Below are 20,664 nucleotides of genomic sequence, written 5' to 3'. Positions count from 1 at the left end.
TTTATAAACATTGCTTTTAGCAAGCTTTATTTAGAACAATGATGTTTGTGAGCCCAGTTATGGCTGGGGGTCAAGGATGAGCATATATTTTGGAGTGCTTAATTTAAATTTGTGTATTTTTTTCTAGGACTATTGCTAATTGGGGTCTATACAACCAGACATGTCTTGTAAATGGCTCTGATGTTTTGTGTGATAGTATTTATGTGATAGTATTACTATGGTTGAGGTGTATATACAGTAGTATATGCTGCATGTACTGTATCAAATCCCTAGGGAACTTTTTATTGAAAAATCCATGCTGATATGCATGTGTACATGAGTATTTCTTTAAATTCTGCATGTACTTCCGAGGTTGGAATTGTACTGTCTTATATAAAAAGCATCAGTTGTATATGCAGCTATTCCATGGTGTTGCTATGTGTCTTTGTTGTTTGAGGATAGAGTCTCGTCCACAGCTGATTTTTCTCATGTTGTACCCATGATGAGTTTCCCTATTTCAATCACATGTGATGGAAAGGTCATTTCAGAGATGGACAAGGAAGGCAATCGAGGTGCTGAAAATGGAAAAGCAAGATGGGTCATTAATCTTTTGGCACCTGAAAAAGACTTAGCTGGTTTTTTTTGTTGCCATCATCATTAACGCTAACATTTACAGCGTCTCAGCCTGTACCAACAGATGTTTCTCATTCAGTGCTCTCCCTTTTAAAACTTCTGCAAAAGAAGGTGCTGCCCTTTTTGCCATTGTCTTTCTTTTTCCTATACATCTACAGAAAGTTTTCAGCCGGCTCCTAACTATAACTTCAAATTAATATGTTTATTTATTCTTGATATGTATTCTAGACATTTGATTACTGGTTGGCTGCATAGGAGCTTTTTTCAACAAGCCATTTCCTGTCTGAACCCCAGCATTCCATGTGAGGAGGGAGGTAACCTTGGAAACAAACTCGTATCAATTATGCAGTAGGCAGAGTCTGAAAAACTATAAGAAAAGTTCCCTTCCTGACTACATGAAATTTAGTATTATATTTCAGTTTTCAGGGCAGCATGGTGACACAGTGGTTAGCATTGCAGAGCTAAGTCCCAGGGTTCAGTTCTAGACCCACGCTGCTATCTACTTGGTGTCTGTATGTTCTCCCTCGTGTTTACACAGGTTCCAGGTACCAGGTTTCCTCCCACAGTCCAAAGACATACTGGTAGGTTAACTAGATTTTTGGAAAATTAGCACTGGTGTAAATGTGTGCATGTTTGTGTCTGTGTGTGCCCTGTAATGGACTGGCGTCCCATTCAAAGTGTATACTGCTTTGTGCCCATTGCTTTATTTGATAGGCTCCAGCTCCCCTGTGACCCTTTATTGGAAGAAGCAGTTAGAAAATGAATGGATTAATTTATTTTTTCTCCAGACAGCTTAGACAGCTGTTTTCCCCAGTCAAAACTGTTGTATTGTACCAATTTACTTTATCTGCTAAAACATAGGACATGAAGTGGAAAAATACTGTCTAGTAAACAATTACATTTCCAAAATGGTGCAATATTTAAAATATTAGACCCAATAAAATAGTCTTGAAGTAATTCTTTTTATTTTCAATTTCACTGTTTTCTAGAACATTGAAGTATTTGATTTCTATTCTATAGATTTTTATTAAATGCATACACTCGTCTTACATTAAAAAAAATTCATTTCAAATAGCAGATGTTGTTTTTAATCTGACAATGGATTTGCTTGGTGTGATTTTTTTTCAGCCTTTGCCCTGACATCCACATACTATATATTGATGTGTTTTTCAAAGACCTACTGTAGTTCCAAGGAATACAAGTGACCTTATAATTTCATTACAAAGCAGCCATACCACAGAATGCACTGATGTGACTGATCTAATAGCACTCCATTTAGATGGTATTCTGGAGACATGCCAGAGTGTGCCTTTTCTTTATTAGCTGTTATGTGGTGGGACAGGCTTGGAAAACAGTCCTGGAATGATTTTATTGTATGGAAAGCAGCAGGAACAAAGAGAGTGACAGAACTACCCCCAGGGTGATGAGTTACCAAGAAAATTCTGAATATATTTGCAGATTTCTGAAGTTTAAGAGGGGGAAATATTTATGCTCATGTTCTGGTATGCATTGAAATTCTATAAATGACATGAGGAAGTGGTTAAATATATGGTATGAATTTTACTTGAAAAAAATCTTAATTCTTTTTTTTTCTACATTTCTGCTGATAGTACATCTCCAACACATACAAGTAATAATAATAGTGATATTTTATCAATGTACTGTATACATAAGGTGGTACCATTCAGTCATCTTATAACTGCAGTCCATCACAGGACACATGCAGACGCAGGCATGCACACACTCGTACAAGGGCCAATTTCCTCAGAAGCCAAGTAACAATCCAGAAGAAATCCACATGAACACAGGGAGAACATACAAACTCCACGCAGATAGCACTCTAGGAAATGCACCCACGGCTCCAGCACTATAGAGCAGCAATACTAACCAGTGTGCCACAGTGCAGGTTGTACCTTTTCTGTGTTTTTTTTTTGTTTTTGACATCTTTCATAGAATAGTGGAATGCTGTAAAGAGCATAAAGATCTGACTTGATTTTTCTAATAAGGAGCCTCATTACAATTCCCTCTTGTCTCTAATCATTCCTTTGGGTACAAGTTAATTAGTAATTCTAGCAGTAAAAAAAATGAAACCCCCTACCCCTCTCCAATCAATTGGAGTAATCACGTGTGTTTAAGACTGCAGTGAATTCTGATTTCTTTTTATGAGAGAAATGTACCATTTCTTCCTTCTCAATACCAAGAATTAAAATATAGTCCTTTATGTTACCTGTATGCAATGACAGTGGTATTACAAATCCAGTAAGTCAGTGTGCCAAGTTCTGTTTACTTTGTATTGGGCATAGATACCATATACATAACTGTATTTAATATAACTCATCAATTAAACACATTAAAGTAACTGTACAGTAAAAGTACAGTAAATTATTTTTTTCCCTGTGTTCTGTCGTGAAGATCTGCATATTCTATAGTAAACAGCCTGCAGGCTTCATCAATTTCAAAGCTGGAGGAACCTTGAACTTGAACTTGAACTTTATTGCCATATGTAACCGGTACATGTACTGGTACAATGGAATTCTTACTTACAGAAGGTCTCTCAATTGTTAAAACAAGTGTAAAAACACAAAGTACAGACAGTACATCAAGGCAATATACAAACAAACAGTAGACAATGTACAAGTAAACAAGTAAACAGCTTGAATGTAAACAATACAAACGTGTAAACAATGACTGGAGATGTGCAATAAATAAGAAATCATAATGAGGTAGAGGGTGTAGGTATGGTCCAAAGGGCATGGCTAACTGTGTTCGCCAATCGCACTGCTTGTGGATAGATGCTATTGAAAAATCTAGTTGTAAGTGTCCGTATGCTTTTATATCTCTTGCCTGAGGGCAGTGGGGTGAAGAGCTCATGCCCGGGGTGGTGACTGTCCTCTGTGATGGTCAGAATTCTACCACGGCAGCGGTCCACATAGAGCTGTTTAATCTCGGTGAGACCACAGCCGATGATCTTCTGGGTCACATTCACCATTCTCTGCAGTGCCTTTCTTTCTCGAGAAGAGGTGTTGCCGTACCACACGGTGATCCCGTTGGTGAGGATGCTCTCGATGGTGCAGCGGTAGAAGTTCACCAACACAGGTACTGACATCCCCCATCGCTTGAGTCACCTCAAGAAATAAAGGCGCCGCTGAGCCTTCTTCATGATAGAGTCAGTGTTCACAGTCCAGGTTAGATCTTTAGAGATGTGAATTCCCAAAAACCTAAAGCTGGTGACTGTTTCCACTTCTGTTCCATCAGTACTGAGTGGGCTGTGAGTGTGTGGCCTGTGTCTCCGAAAGTCCAGTTCTCTTTCGTTTTATTTATGTTCAAGTCGAGGTTATTGCTACGACACCACCTACTGTAAGCAGCTGTACGACTTCATCCCTGTAAGTGGACTCATCATCATCACTGATCAGTCCTATTATAGTGGTGTTTAAGTTAAATATAATCAAACATTTTTTAAATCATCATATATAAGATGTGTTTTATGATGATAAAAATAGTAAAAAGCATACAAAGCTCATTTTCATTTTTGAAAAAAAAAACAGTCTTTCTAGGCTGTTCTGTATTGATCATCAGATGTGATGATACTAGGAAACCTGTATCCTAGTGATTACCTTCAGAGAGATAAAACAATAGACAGGCTTCTTCAAAATCTTTTTATTAAAATGATTGGAAGAACAAAATATTGTACTAGAAATGTACTAGACTGAAAGCAGGAGGCTCTGTATGAATGTGAAATTAATTAAAATTGCAGTATTCTATAACTCTCATTTTCCATTTGCTCTGTTCTCAATCTCACAATGTGTTGCCTGCAGCTTTGCCTCTCTCATAGATATGTACTTCTTTCACTTTTCTTAGTTGTTTCTATCCACCTGCCAAACATGCTGACACAGCATAATATTGCTTTTTAAATCTGGAAATGCTCCAAAACCCAGCAATGCAATGCTTTAAAGTGCTTAAACAATTCTGAGCACTGAACAGGGAATAACACATATTAGCCATTGTTGAACATTGAGGAATCTTGACTCTGCTACCATTTGAATCATCACATCTGATGATCAATACAGAACAGCCTAGAAAGACTGTTTTTTTCAAAAATGAAAATGAGCTTTGTATGTGTTTTACTATTTTTATCATCATAAAACACATCTTATATATGATGATTTAAAAAATATTTGATTATATTGGAAATTATACCAACATCTATCAAAGTATGTCTCATGTCTGTCTGTATAATCCAGTAAATTCCTTAGTGCTTCATTTGTACATAATATTGATACACTGCTAAAGATGTTCCAGGTATTATCATCTTTAGGGCAAAGACTGTTACCAGTGGTCATGTCCTAAAAGCATGAAGTTTATTTTTCAGAATACAGGTAATGATAGTTATCCTGAGGAACTCTGGCACTGAAATATCTGCCTGTCTTGCCCCCTTAGTCCTGGCACCTGGCATGGCACTTTCTTCGTGTGGGGGAGGGAAGAGGCTGGCTCTCCTGCAACGAGGCGAGTGGCTGCCAAGGGGGATGGTCTGCAAGGCAATAAATCATCATAAAGAGTATTAATGAGATACTGCCGCTCATGGAATATGAGGGTTAAAAGGTCGAGGTCATTGAAACTCTCCATTAGCAGTGGAAATTTGTATTCCTCCCTCTCTGCTGATGAGTGATTGAAGCTCTGGAGCTTCACAAAACAAACAGAAAAGGTTTACAGATGTACACAAGTGGCTGTCTCTTGGATATTCAAAGTATCAAGATTAAACAGTGCGCCTGTCTAATTCCAGCCTTTCCTACAAGTGTCTGCTTTTGATTTAATGAATATGGTTCTCTGGATCATGTTGTAAAATCATGAGAGCTGGCAGTCACCCAATAAAAGCCTGTATACTGTAGTTCACCTGTTTATCTGGGACTTTGTCTCCATTAGATTCCTTTTGCAACAGCTTAGAGGCTGTCCCTAAGCAAGGAAGAAGAAAAGATATATGTGCTGCCACACACACAACCACACACATAAGCAGACACACATTCTAAAGTACAGTGTAATAATCTGCATATCACAATCGTCTTAAGTTAGATTTTTGGAACCTAACAACATTGAGAATGTTCTGTATATACAGTACAGCTAAATATATATGTGTGCATTTGTGAGTATTCATGAGTGCAAATATGTATACAGGTTATTATACAGTAATTGGGTAAATTACATTTAAGCAAGTTACATGGCTCTGTTTATAAACAGTCCCCAGTCTGCTTTGAAAAGAATAAATTTAGCATAGGAATTTTGACTTATAGGAAATTGAACTCGGTGAGATTTACTTGTAGACTGAATGAGTTTTTGGATCGCAGACAAGCACAAACATCATTGAAACAATCTTCTGAGCTGCAGACTGCAATATCTATAAATTGTGTTTTTTTCTTCAAGTCCCACAGGGCTGCTTTTCTGCATTGATAATTATTTAATTGACCCCTTATTGAATTTCATTACAGAAAGAATAACCAACACTTGGTCTAATGCAGACTTTTTAAGTTTATTAGAATTAGCAACACTAATCTTTTTTATGTTTTCTTTGCCTTATCTTTGGCTATGTACAGCAATAAGTATGATTCTGAATACAATGCATTTGCATATTTCCATAAAAAGGTATTTAGCATGTTATTATAACCCGTGAAATGGATCTTAATATAACTGGAACGTGCTCATAATGTGGTACGACAGAATGCATATTGCTTATGTGCAGACTCTTAAAAGCAGGAGTTTCAGGATGGAAATGTATTTTCACAGGTACACTGGGGCACATCTGAGTACATTTAGAGTTAGAACTACATGCCATGGGAAAAAAGGTCATCTCCTTTTCCTGTCACAGATGATGGTGCTGCACTCATTTCTCAAGACAAAGTGCAATTATGATATCATAGTACAACATAGCTCTGAGGGATTCATTGGCTATGGCTTATATACAGTATGATGTTTTGTTTTTCAGTAGAAAAGGTGATTAATTAAAATAGCAGTTAGAACCAGGTGTTGAACAAGTCAGGAATTGAAAACAAAGAACATGATAATGTTATCAGATCAGATAATGTTATCAGAAACCAAAAACATTTCACTGCTCCTCATTAATTTAGTTATGTAATTAGTAGTTTATTTATCTGTTGATTTATACTGTAACTGTTCGATCTTTGGAACCAAGGGCCAATGTTCATAACTTGCTTTTACTGAATTGTAATATTCTGCAAAAGTTTTCCACAAGAGCAACCTACTGTTTAAGAGCTACAGTACAAAATATACTGATAAACAAGTTCCCCGCACTGACAGACTGAAACAATCAAATGTTTTTAGTTTTGAACTGAGAAGGTTACCCAATTTCAAGTATTTAAAATCCTCAACCAAGTGAACTTCAGAATTAATGGTGAAAAACAAATCTTGTGATGCAAGTGAAAAAAAATTACAAGAAAGTGCCTTTAAAACTGAGGATAGGAGGCACTTTTTAAAGGGCTGTATGGTCATGCTGTGTTGTTGAATACCATGTTGATGTTGATACCATGAATTCCTTCAAGAAATGAATGGATGCAATCTTCAGTTAAATTAGACACCAGAAACCTAGATGGACCAAATGAATGAGCATTTTTTGTTTATAACATTTCTTTTGGTTCTTATGTTCTTTTTTGGAGATAACATATCTCATTTTCCTTCATAATTCCTGGATATTGTATTATGATTATGAAGTTCAGAATTCCAAGTGATTAAAAATGATCTTTCTGAGAGTAAACACAGTGATGTGTGTACAAAATGTTACATCGCTAAGGAGTGATACATGGTGTGACAGTGTAAAAGACAGCGAACATCCATTATACCTCGCAATTAGCGACCAAGAGTCTCTCGCTAGTAGCTCAACTTTGAGAATCTAAAAAAAACGCACCTTGGAGACTATGTGTCGGCTCTCTGCTTCAACTAGGAGCATCAACCCTCCGCCAGCAAAAGGCAGCCCAAGAACCTACTCTATCACACTTGGTGTCCAACGTGGGGCTGCCTCAACTAGTAGTCAACATGACGGACCGTCTGAGTCTGCTAGAGGAAGCGGTTTGAGCCCTTACGACTGTTCAGAGGGAAGCCAATGAATTACAGAGGCAACCTCAAGACACATTACAGACACAACTCTCCACACTCCAGGAGTCAGCTGCAGCACAAACCCGCTACCTGCAGGACCAGGTGACTGCTATGCAGGATCTGTGCCGGCAGATGAAAGAGAAGATCACAACCCCTCCTCCCGTAACCGCCCCCATGTTACCTGCACCGACACTCGTCTGGGTCCAGCCCAGACACGTTCTGCAGAAGATGACACCTGAGGACAACGTGGAGGCATACTTGTGGGCATTTGAGAGGACGGCAGAGCAGCTGCAGTGGGACCGTAACCTGTGGGCCAGCATCGTAGCTCCTTTCCTGTGTGCCGAGGCTCAGAAGGCATATTACACCTGGACAGCTCTTCTGCCTCTAACTACGGCCCCCTTAAAGCCGAAATTCTAGCCCGGGAAGGGGTCACGACTTGCGTCCGAGCCCAGCGGTTCCACCAATGGTGATATGATCCCCAAGTCTCTGCCCGCTCACAAATGTTGACCTCCTGTGAGTAAAATATTTAAAGACCTCCGTGCATCACCTGCAGACCAATAGTTTGGTTTAGAGGTTTAATAAAACCCTTAAACAGATTCTGAGGAAGGTCTCTCATTCTGAGAAAAAAGACTGGGACTTACTCTTACCCCTGCTTATGTTGGCTATCAGCGAAGTGCCACAAACCTCGGCGGGGTTCTCCCCGTTCGAGTTACTTTATGGGAGGCAGCCCCGGGGAATCCTCGACATTGCCCGAGAGTCCTGGGAGGCATAACGCCTTACTTCTACCAACATCCTAGATTACGTGAACAAGTTTCAGGAAAGGCTGTCCCAGTTAAAACCGATAGTGGAACAACTCCTGAGAGAAGAACAGGACAGACAGAAAATGTATTATGATTGCAGCATCAGCTTCAGACCTTTCAGCCTGGTGACTATGTAATGCTACTCCTGCCTGCACTGGAGTGCAAGCTTTACGCACGCTGGCACGGTCCATATGAAGTACGTGAATGAACTGGCCCAGTGACCTATAAGATCTATCACCCGGACCACAAAAAGAAGGAAAGGATTTATCACGTCAATCTTCTGAAACCGTGGCGTGGAAACCCCATGGAGGATGGTGAGCCTGCCTCACTCTCCTGTGCCTATACCGCTTCAGCCTGGGAAACTGTAACACTCTCTCCACACCTTTCCAGAGGAAAGCCCGCACTCTGTTAAGTCGAAACTCTTCTTCAACCTACCAGGACAAATGAACCTCATTCGACATCACATCCAGATGCCCCCTGGAGTCATGGTCAGGATACCTCAATACTGGATACCCGAAGCAAAGCGTGAGGAAATCCAAAAGGAAATTCAGAGGAAGCTGGAGCTGGATGTCATTGAAGATTTTTTGCAACAACTTTAGAAGGCTGAAAAAAGTCTCTCAATTTGATGCCTATCCAATGCCCCAGATTGTTGAGATCCTGGAGAAATTGGGGAAAGCCAAGTTCATCACGACGCTAGGTCTGACTAAGGGCTATTGGCAGATTCCCCTGACAGCCGCGGCAAAACCTTAAACCGCATTTTCAACACCTTCAGGGCTCTATCAGTATAAGGTGTTTCCTTTCTCTAGCTCCAGCAAATTTTCAGCATCTAATGGACCAGCTGTTGAGGCCCCACCTTCAGTACGCCACTGCATACCTGGACAACCTAGTGATGGTCTTCACATTTAGACTATTTCCAGGCCGTCCTCTCCTCGCTAGAGGAAGCAGGACTCCGAATCAGCCCTAAGGAGAGCAGATTTGGGTTTGCCTCAGTGAAATACCTCAGCTATGTGGTGGGCAAAGGACCAACACGGCCTCAGCTGGATAAGATCCAGGCTATTCGAGACTGGACAGTCCCTAAGATAAAGACGCAGGTGAAGTCTTTTCTCGGCTTACTCAGTTATTACCAGCACTTTATTCCCCAGCTGGCTGAATGGGCTGCCCCCCTCACGGAGCTGACATGGACTTCGGCTCCAAAGGCGGTGCGGTGGACGGCCAGAGCCTTTGCCGAACTTAAGGATGGCCTCTGTCAGGAACCTGTCCTTATGGTGCCAGATTTTGAGAAACAGTTCCTAATACAGCGCTTCAAAAAGGGGGATTGGCGCTGTCCCGTCTCAGGAAATTGACTGAGTGGAACATCCAGTCATGTTCCTGAGCAGGAAATTACTACCGAGGGAGCAAAGATATGCCGTTGTAGAGAAAGAGTGTCTGGCCATGAAATGGGGTGTTGAATCATAGTGATACTATCTGCTGGGCAGGGAATTCACTTTAGTAACCGACCACGCTCCACTCATCTAGATGAAAGCAAACAAAGGAAAAATGCCAGAGTGACCCGATGGCTCCTTGCCCTTCAGCCGTATCGATTTGAAGTGAAATCGAACGGGGACAGCCTACAGGAACGCAGTTGCTCTATGAAGACAACACGATATAATCGCTTAGGGTGAACCACTCTAAGCTGAGGGGACGGATATGTGACAGTGTAAAAGGTTTTCCACTTTACACCACTAGAGGATCGTCCAGCTACTCCCTCTCTAACCAGTTTCACGTGAGAATGTGAATCAGCACCACCTGGGTCCTCATTACGAAAACCTGTAAAACATTCTCACACGATTACTCTGGGTTCACCTCGGAACCCTGGCATCAGCTGCAAGACAGCAGACGTCCGTTATACCTCGCAATTAGCGCACCGGGGTCTCTCGCTAGTAGCTCAACTTTGAGAACCTAAAAGAAACACACGTTGGAGACTATGGAGCCGACTCCCCTATGGAGACTATAGAGCCACCTTGGAGCCGACTATGCGTCGGCTCTCTGCTTCAACTAGAAGCATTGACCCTCCACCAGCAAAAGGCAGCTTAAGAACCTACTCTATCACAGTGGGTTTAACTGGGCTAAGTGAGAACTAATGTTAGTGTGGTTCTCCAGTAGGTAATTGGATTCAAAATGTCAAAACAAGTTGTCTAATATGCTGTGATGCACTAGAATGCAAAATCAGTTTAGCCTCACATAAGAAGAGCTTTCAGTGAAAGGAAAAAGAACTGCATGCAATTGTATTTTCCCACATTGTAGAATAACATATGGTAGGCTGAACACAGAACATGAAACCTTTGGCTTCAAAAGGTTTTTGTTTCAGGCAGTTTTCTATTGATGTACCCATAACTTAAGGATGCTGTTTATGTGATACACATATCGAATGCTTAAAATCTCCCCTGCTTTCTCGTTTCACTGCATGTTACAAAGCATATGGGTATGAAGGACTAACACCCCTTTCTAATTCTTGTTTTCTGTTTCTTGACTTAACCCCCTAAGAATATGTGTTTTGCGACCATGTTGTTAAAATGCATGTGCTATTCAGTGGAACGTATGTACTGCCGGTTGCTATACTGTATGTGAAGAGAACACATACTGTATGAGAGCATTAAGACAGTGGTAGATCTGAAAATGAACTGAAGTGATGGTTCTAAATCCAAGAAGGTGTTCTTTATTCATTTTAACATTAATCATTACGTATACTACTTCTGCTGCACTGTAGGAGAATCAAGCATTTTTTCTGTTGTGTAACTAGATTTCTGCTATAAGCATGTGCAAGCCTTCCTTTCTTTTTGTGTTAGCTGTAATGCATGGTAACCAGGTCCTGAAGAATGTGTATCCCTAGGGGAGTGATGAACTGCTCAAACCAATCCATTACAGGATAAAGGCCTGCAGTTCTCACCAAGTGAGAGGGTGACAAGCCTGTCTTAAGGAGCTCAGATTTGTGTGTTTTACTAGACAGTTCCATTGTCTGACTGTGGATTAATAAAAAACAGAAAAAGGAACAAAAAATTATTTAGATTGCTTATAAGCTTCATTGTTTCATGATAAATTCAGTTCTATTTTTTATGTCTTTGCTTCCGATGTGCACAAGGGCAGCTCGTTGTTGCATTTGTGGGGAATGAAATAATTAGCAATTGGATTATTACCAACAAATGAATACCTTCTAGTCAAAGATTTTCTTTAAAAAAGACTCTTAAGAATTACTTTTAGTTTAGGTCTAATGATTTGGAACTATTCTCAGGATTGAGTGAAATAAGGTAGATTGATCCATACCTACATGCTGTTGAGAATCAAAGCATAGGTATTTAACACACTAATGATTTATAGATCTCCCTTGGAAGTTAGTGCCAGTCTTTTTTATATCACTAAATGTTCTGCTTATTTAAACATATTTGAATATCACTATTTCTGTATTAATGGCAAAAACCCGGGGGAACCATCCTTGCTTTTTCAAATAGAGATTGTAGGATCACACTAGTATTCATTATTATCCTGTGCGACAAGATATATTGTCTTTTTCTTGACAGGCATATCTTGGAGATCTCAGTCCCTGGTGTATATTTTTTTCCGTTTTAGTCTTCGTACACATCTGGCGCTGGCAATCACTCGGCCTTGAATAGCTCAGAAGCTGGATTAATATCCCAGTCTGCATTTTAAAACAGGACTGGCAACTTGTTTTCTGAGCAGTGTGATCTCTTTTCTTTATTCAGGCACTCTATAAGGTTTTCTAAGCAGATACTTTTCAAAATGCCACAAATTAGGTTACAGAGCTGACATTGTACACGTGGCCTATAATGTCTCTCTTGTGCTCACAGAACTGAGTGGTGATGAAATGCTGGTAAAGGTCAAATACTGTCTCTTCATACACAGCCTTGAAATGGACACCATCTGTCAAAAGAAGCAGGATGTCTTTTAGAAAATATTTATAGCGTGACCCAAAACTGTTATAACAAATGAAATTGCATTTCCCAGTGCAATATACTAATTGAAGGCCTTTTCCTTGTCTCAACTAGTGGGAATCACAGTTGCACAAATGCAGGAAAGGCTATTTTCAGTCACAGCTGACGATAAGCTGGTATTTTGTCATCAGTTTTGAGGGAACATGGTTTGCCTATTGCTCTTGTAGACAGTGAGAAGCAGTGCCCTGTTTCCACTCCAACCTCATTTACCATGATTTTCTAATAGCCAGCTTGCTTTTTCATGGCACACTTTTTTGTCTTTGAATTTAAGAAGGAATTTACCTCTCTGTTGTTCCTTAGGCCTTTATAATTAATGCAAGATCTTCAGAACTACGCAAGCTGTCACTAACAGGCAAGACATTTACTAGCCATACAGATGGGATAGCAGTTTACAGAACACTATTTGAAATTGTAATAACCCATTGTAAGGACTTTCTAAAAAGATGCACACCATAAATAATTATGGCTTCATAAGAAATTATTATTGCCAATCAGTTCCTCAGAGGTAGAGTCTGTGCTGCATAGGAAAGTGACCTCTCTTTATTGATGCAAAGGAACAAGTAATAGGTTTATTCCATGCTGAAAAGAGAAGAAAGAAAACACAACGTTTCGGCCGTGGAGCCTTCTTCAGGTATGAGAAAGACAGGGTAATGTAGCGGGAGAACAAAAGCTGGGAGAGAGGAGGAGCGAGGGGCAGGAGCAGGGGACAGAAAGAGAGGCCAATCGGGAGGTGTGAAGTCAGGATAGGTGAAGAGAAGTGTGAAATGAAACCTGCAATGAATAGAGAGAATTTAGAAGAAAAGTAGTCTGTCGTTAAGAGAAGGGGGAAAGTGTGAACCTAGCTGACTTCACACCTCCTGATTGACCTCTCTTTATTGATGTACATGTAGACTGCTGCATTTTTTTAGAAAATTTAACATTATTATTTGTATGTAAAGAAAGTGGCTTTACAGCCATCCTATCACACACAGAGGAAGCATAATTTTTATTTTTTATAGAGGAATTCAGTAATTATCTCTTCCTCCTTGGCAAAAGAAAAAAATGTGACACAATGAAAGGCAAATAATACTATACTACCAGTTTATTTCCTGTCTCCAGACAGTTGTATAATCCTTCGTCTTGCTGCACAAACGATACCTATGAATTGAGTAGTTCAAAACTTAATTTTAGGAATATATGTAGGATTTGCTGTGGGTTTACACCATATTACTCAATTCAGAATGTTTACTGCTTCACTTATCTCAGTCAGACATGTCACATTTCTTAGTGAAATGTATAGTAGTGGAACAAATAACAAAGTTCAAAGTGGCTAACTTCTTTTTTTGTTTTCTCATATTTTTAATGCTTGTAAATATACTGTACTTGTATTCTCACTTAAATCTAAAACTTTTTTTTCATTTTATCTATATTTCAAGTTTTTCAATTATCACAAATTCTGCTAGTGCATTCTAGATTTGGATATCCATTCTGCAAACAGAAGAGCGGTAAAAGCATGAAATGGATAGCAATAGCATTAAAAATAAACTTTGCAAATGTAAAAGGATTTGCTCTGTATGACATGCTTGCAGTGAGGGATTGGTAGCATATAGTATGAATTCACTTTTGTCCCTGTTAGATCTGTTAGATCTCTGACTTGATTCTGGCTTGTTATGCATTGAGTGAGAAACACAAGAGAGAGTTCAATTGCTCTTAAAGGAAGATATACATGTGAGTGATGAATTATGGAAATTTAATATTTTGTTGACATTTGTATTTATATAAAAGATATACTGTACCTAAATGAAAATTTAGTAATGTACCAGATTAGTGCACTCTCTTATTTCTCAGTGGTTGTGGTAATGTGCATATATTTGCACATTTACCACAAATGAATGTTAGTCTCAGCACCTGTATTTTGAAAATGGCTTGAAGGATGACACCTCCTACTGCACAGTGTCCTCTTTCCACCATTCTGTGGCATTGGTTTGGAAATTCTGGTCCAGAGAGAGGAGTGTCACCTAGTGGTCCACAAATACCATTTATAGCAGTGGATGTCTTCATTTTCTTAGTTTTTATAGTTTTCTTTGGACTTCTTCCAGCTCTGAAGGCCAATAAATTCCATGTTGTATTGATAAAATTGTGTATCTGTCATTCTGCTAGTGGAGCTTTAGGTTTTTATGTAACACAGCACATACTGTATGTCTGAAGGCCAATAGAATCCCAGCCTTTAAGCTCAGTGTTGACCAGGCCCAGCCATTAGGTGTGTGCTGCTAAACAGATTAAGTGAATCCTCTCTCTCATAAGAAGTTTGTAGTGTCAGGAGAAGAATGCGGAAGTTCCTTTTCTTTTGCATGGTGATAAACAGGTCTTGAATCCCCCATGGACAGGATAATAACATAGCATTTTCTGTACATCCCAGTTTATCTCCAATGCAAAGATCCAACAGAGAAAGTTATAAATAAGACATCCTCTGACAGGGACAAGGGAATGCATTTTTTTAAAATTTTCAAGACTTTGTTAATTTTTTTTCAAACAAATGTTTTTATGGAATCAAAGCTCAGTCTACAAGCTAGAAATAAAGAAAACATGACAATTTATATCTACCTATCTTGATTTCAGATCACTTTTTGTACTATTTAGTTTTTCACAGAATAGAGCTACAGGGCAGAAATGTTAATGTTGCTACTGCATCTGCAAGAAAAAGGTAGCAAGTGATTTTGTTTTTATCATCTTTGCAGATGAAAGTTGTTGTGGCTTTAACAAAGGGACTGGCTGCTGGCAAATGGTGTCCAAAACACAGCAGAGCTTTAAGAATACAGTATGCAGTATGTGGTCCTGCTCTGAACCACTTGCTGTCTGGGCCAGCAATGGAGCCCTGTGATGATGGATCACACTGGAGAACTCCTAAATTATCAAGTGAAATCGCAGATAAGCTCTAGGTCATTCTTGTGTTCTTATGATATAGTGATTAAAGTGGAGTTCAAATAAACTTCTTGCATTTCTACCCCAGCTGGTACAATATTTTTAATAGCCGAACAGAAATTAAGCACATCATTTATATACTACTGTACTACTGTACAATCATTATAATCAGCAATAATTTTGCCGCATAGCTTGAATGTTTTGTTGAAAGGAGTCCTGAACTGTCTCTCCAGAGTCCACGCATAGCAGGGAGCATTGAGCATGCATATCTAACTCCTCTTGTGAAGGAGAATGGGGACTAATTCCTTATGGGAAAACAGTATGAAGGGCTGTTCATTATTTAAAATATGGATACATGACAGCATTTTAACCACAGTTCTTCATTTCCACTGAGAGCATGTGATTTTCTAGGTATTATCATGAAGAATGTTATGCTTTTCTACACAGTTTTACAAATCTAATATATACTGAGAAGTATTGAAAATGCAAAAAATGAATATTAGAATATAGTGTTTGTTGCATATTTAATCTTTATCAGTGGATTTAAATTATTTAATCTTAGTAGATTGTAAACAGAGCATTAAAATACTAATTAAGAGTGATATCTGTAGAAATTTTAAATATTGTAAATTAACTATTTCTATTTCTTTTTCATTTTTAATTGCAGATTCTTAAATGGGATATGGGAGCATGCATAGAGTTTATAAATTTGCACTACCTATACTTATGATTTAGTTGATAGTGCACTGATTCCAGTATTTGATCTTGTCTGTTCTGCGTGGAGGTACTGTATACTGCACTGCTTAAGCTGCTTACTAACCTATTTATGATAAAATCCATGTTGTTTCAATAAAATGCGGTGTCTGTCAATCTGCTAGTGTAGCTTTAGGTCTTTTATGTAACACAGCACATACTGTATGTCTGAAGGCCAATTGTATCCCAGCCTTTAATGTAAATTAGTCAGTTGTGCCCCTTCCTGAAGCTTTTTTTAATCATGTTACTGCTTCTTGGTTGCAGGTCCTTCAGCATCACCACGCAGTCCATGAAATCTCATACATTGCCAAGGACATCACAGATCACCGAGCCTTTGGTTATGTGTGTGGGAAGGAGGGAAACCACCGATTTGTGGCCATCAAGACAGCACAATCAGTGAGTACAGTGGCCTGATGAGCAGACACACTGGATCAGAGCATTGTGCAGTCATTCAATGTAAAACTCTTAAATATTAAGCTTCAGAACCTGTTTTCTTTAGATCTTTATCAGAAACTGGATACCATAGTTTTAGTATGTTTTCTAATCGTTTTAATCAAACACATAAAACCCTTCAGATTAAGATCCACAGTGGTTTAAAATATATTGAGGAAAAAAAAGAAATGCAACATTTTCTGGAGTGAGAATACTCTAGTTGTAGCTTATTGTCACGACCGCCAGCCAGCAGAGATCGACCCACAAGTGAGCTAACCAGTTCCAGCAACAAACTAAACATAAAAAGTGCCACCACACATGTTAAACCATCACCACCTGCTGTACCGTGCTGCACGCAGCTCTATTTAAACCCTCTAAACTCACTACTCGCTGCTCGGTATTGATTCCGCTACTAGAGAGCTCCTACCTCGCCCTTTGTTAAACCTCTCTTGGTATACCTCATTCGGCTTTTTGAACTACCTTTGCTCTTGACTACGGACTCACCTATTGATTTGGATTGGACACGTGTTACAGCCCCTACATTCTCCTTCGTCTGCAAAGGATCCTTATACTTCATCACTTGGATTCATTACACTTATGTGCTTTCACAAAAAGGTGTCAATTTGTTTAAAGCCCTCTGACCAGCAATACAGCTTGTGCAGTGAAGCATTGCAACTTGCCAATCACACAAAAGCTTGTTAGGTGCACTTTTACCCAATGAGGTCCAGGTGAAAGAATGCCTGATCAAGTCACCTTTCAAATGGCCTTAATTCAGAGCTTAGGTCACTGCAAGAAAAAGGTCACGCTTAGCCAGTTTTCTGTGCATTCCATAATGCCTCGAATATCACCACAAGCAAGGGAGAGGACCACTGGCATGCTGCAGGCAGGCATGTCATGTGCCAGCGTTGCCAGACACTATGGAGTATGCTGCTCCGCTGTGTCCCGACTGCAGAGAGGGTTTCGGCAGACCAGCAGGACAGATCCAAGATCCGGTCGCCCTCGAGTGACCACACTGGAGCAGGACTGACACATCAGACTCGTCCATCTGAGAGATTATTTTAGATCTGCCACCCGTACTGCTGCTGAAACTGCCCACATCAGTGACAGGACAGTGAGGCTCCAAACTGCTGGCCTTAGAGCAAGGCGACCTGTCAGAGGCCCTCTGCTCACACCTCCTAGATGTCACACCCGACTGGCTTGGGGCAGAGAGAGGCTGCGATGGACTCGTCAGCAGTGGCATCAGATTCTCTTCATGGATGAGTCATTCTTCAGCCTGTTCCACGTAGACGAGAGGGCCAGAGTGTGGAGGAGAAGGTGTTGCGTTTCTTTTTTCCATCAGTATATTTAACTCATAAAGGGTTGTGTAGTCAAAAAAGAAAAAGAAAATATTTGTATATTACTAAATTAATTCAAACCCAATATACTTTATGTTTTCTTTTATTGTTTGCTTCAGTTCTCTGTTTTCTGTGATTTCACTGATTAATAAATTAATAATAATTAGGCATCCATCCCTTTCAAACTCTGAGTCAAGCATGGTGCAGAATTTTATTGAGGGAGAATTTTTTATGGGAAAATAAATAAAGATTGAGGTAAACTGATTCAATACACGTGCATTCAGTACAGATTCAATAACACCTGGGTTATAAATAAATTAAAACCACAACATAAACTGATATCAATCTGATGTGATTAAAGTACTAAGCATTCAAAGATCCTTTAGGTATCTATACTGTAAATGAATCCATTTTACAGCATCCATGATAAAACTATGTGGAAGGACTATATGAAGAAAACAAGTAGAATGAATTAATTTTATGGTATTATTTTTTGTAGTAATGAGAAAGTCATGTAAGCACTGTCTTTTCAGAGTCTACGTATAGCAGGGAGCATTGAGCATGCGTATCTAACTCCTCTTGTGAAGGAGGATGGGGACTAATTCATTATTTGAAAACAGTATGAAGGGCTGTTCATTATTTAAAATATGGATACATAACAGCATTTTGACCACAGTGCTTCATTTCCACTGAGAACATATGGTTCTCTAGGTAAGAACACTGGCTGAATTTGTATGGGGCTTGTGAGTCATGTAATGTTGCTTCGGTTTTGTTTTGACATGACATTAGGAAGTCTGGCACAAGCCAAACAGATGTGCCCATGTGTTATTTGTAATGTCTGTACTGTTTGCTCTTGGTTTAAAGTTCATAATCATAATTTTTGCCAGTTATGCAAGTGTTACATCTCGGAAGAGAGGTTTCATTTCCAACAAGCTTTTCAGAAACATGGTAATTGGATTCATCATACCAGATTAAATATGCACATGAGAGTGTATGCTTTAACATGTAGTTAATATTGCAATGCTATACGTCATGACATTTGCAAGAAAATTAAACTTGACCAGAGTCATTGGAGGTTAAATAGGTTAAATGTTTTTCAAGTAATTGATGGATTATAACATGATGTTCACTGTGCCTCTTGAGGGTCTTAATCCACTCGTGATTCTGAAAAAAATCTTCAGCAAGGGGAATGCGATAGCCAAGGACAACTCTTGTAATGAGCTTACCCACAATAAGCTTGCAGAGATCCCCCTGTATGACTTTTTTGAAGATTGTCATAGTTGTGGCATTGTTGATTTTCTCTTCATTCAAGATCTGTATGACAAGAATCAGAAGGTGTTGTGTTAATCCACCCTGATTTAAAAATGACGTTGGAGCTTTGTTGGTACAGCTCCAGACTCATCTCTAATTTAATATTGTGAGATGGAATTCAGTATACTTTCAGTATAGTATTGTTGACAGAGCATACCCGATTGAAAAAAAAATCAAACTACTAATTCCAACAGGCATTGAATGCCTCCCTTTTCTTGATCTGATCTTTCCCCTTCCACAGGACTGGTTTGTAGCATGAAAACAGGAGGCACTTTTTTTACCCAGATAGGGTGAAAAGATGTAGGATAATCGAGCTGTATTGCTGAAGCCTTTACTTTATTTTATTTTTAGATGCTCTTGGAAAAAGTTCTATGGATCACTTTGCTGCTAACTACTACACACGCTACATGGGCCAAATGGCTCCTTCTCTTTTGTAACCATGATCTCATGTTCTTATGTTCAGCTGACACATAGGCATCTACAGACTCATCTGTAGTTAATGCACATACATAGAATTGTACTCCTGAATACCTTGGATTTGTACCTTCTATGCTATGACAGTGGTAATAGCTATATCACCTTCCCTATGTTAGAGTCCTTTGAGCACCTATCCTAGGCTCATACCACAGACCATTTGGTTTAGAGGGGAATAGAAACTGATCTGTCATGTTTAAATGTTAAGAGATTTCTGTTTTATAGGCTACTTTGTTTTGTTTTCTTTCAGTGACAAAACAACAGCTATTTATTGTTTATTACCTGTACATCTTTTCAGAAAAGTCAGTGATTGTCCATTATTTCAGCCAAGCACAGATCTACAAATGCTCCAGGTGTGGAATGATGAGCTTCAGGTTGAAAGGAGTGTATGCACTGTTTGTTTCACGAGTAAAGCCACACAGACTTGTTTTTGGAAGATAACAGTATGCATAAACAGCTCCCAAGTTAATCTCTTTTTACTATGAATTTTGTAAGTAAAATTAAAAAAAGTAAAAGATAAGTAAAAGAGTAAATTGATTAACTTCTGATCTGATCCCTTGGCTATTTTCATTCTAGTTTTGTTTGCTGGAGTTTATTTGTTATAATCTAATGTTTGTTGTTTTCAGTTTTGAGATGTGGAAGTATACAGTATACAGAGATACATGACTTAGTCATCAGCCTCAGCATCCCTTTCATCCTCTAGGCTGAGCCTGTAATCCTTGATCTGCGAGATCTCTTTCAACTCATCTATGAGATAAAGCAGCGTGAAGAGATGGAGAAGAAGGCACAGAAAGATAAACAGTGTGAGCAGGCAGTTTACCAGGTAAACCTGAGTGTTTCCAATATTTATCATGAGCAACATCTCCACTTTATTACAGAATAAGACTGGAAGAGTATTTTATAAAGAAATGATAGATTATAAATGTACATACTGTACAGTCAGTACAGACAGGTCAGCCATGA

At 39.1% G+C, this 20,664-nt stretch overlaps 1 protein-coding gene across 1 annotated transcript in view; it reads left to right on the top strand.

The window, feature by feature from the left end:
• LOC148823653 (disabled homolog 1-like) overlaps nucleotides 1–20,664 on the top strand; it is a 298,122-nt gene that overhangs the window by 250,603 nt on the left and 26,855 nt on the right. The window contains exons 6-7 of the mRNA XM_088927687.1: nucleotides 16,415–16,546; nucleotides 20,405–20,524. Coding sequence (XP_088783813.1) covers nucleotides 16,415–16,546; nucleotides 20,405–20,524 — 252 coding nt within the window. The remainder of the gene's footprint in view (nucleotides 1–16,414; nucleotides 16,547–20,404; nucleotides 20,525–20,664) is intronic.

Source organism: Atractosteus spatula, chromosome 11 (genome assembly GCF_055471065.1).
Source record: "Atractosteus spatula isolate fAtrSpa1 chromosome 11, fAtrSpa1.hap1, whole genome shotgun sequence".
Classification (NCBI taxonomy): Eukaryota; Metazoa; Chordata; class Actinopteri; order Semionotiformes; family Lepisosteidae; genus Atractosteus; species Atractosteus spatula.
This window is presented reverse-complemented; position numbering and strand designations above follow the sequence as displayed.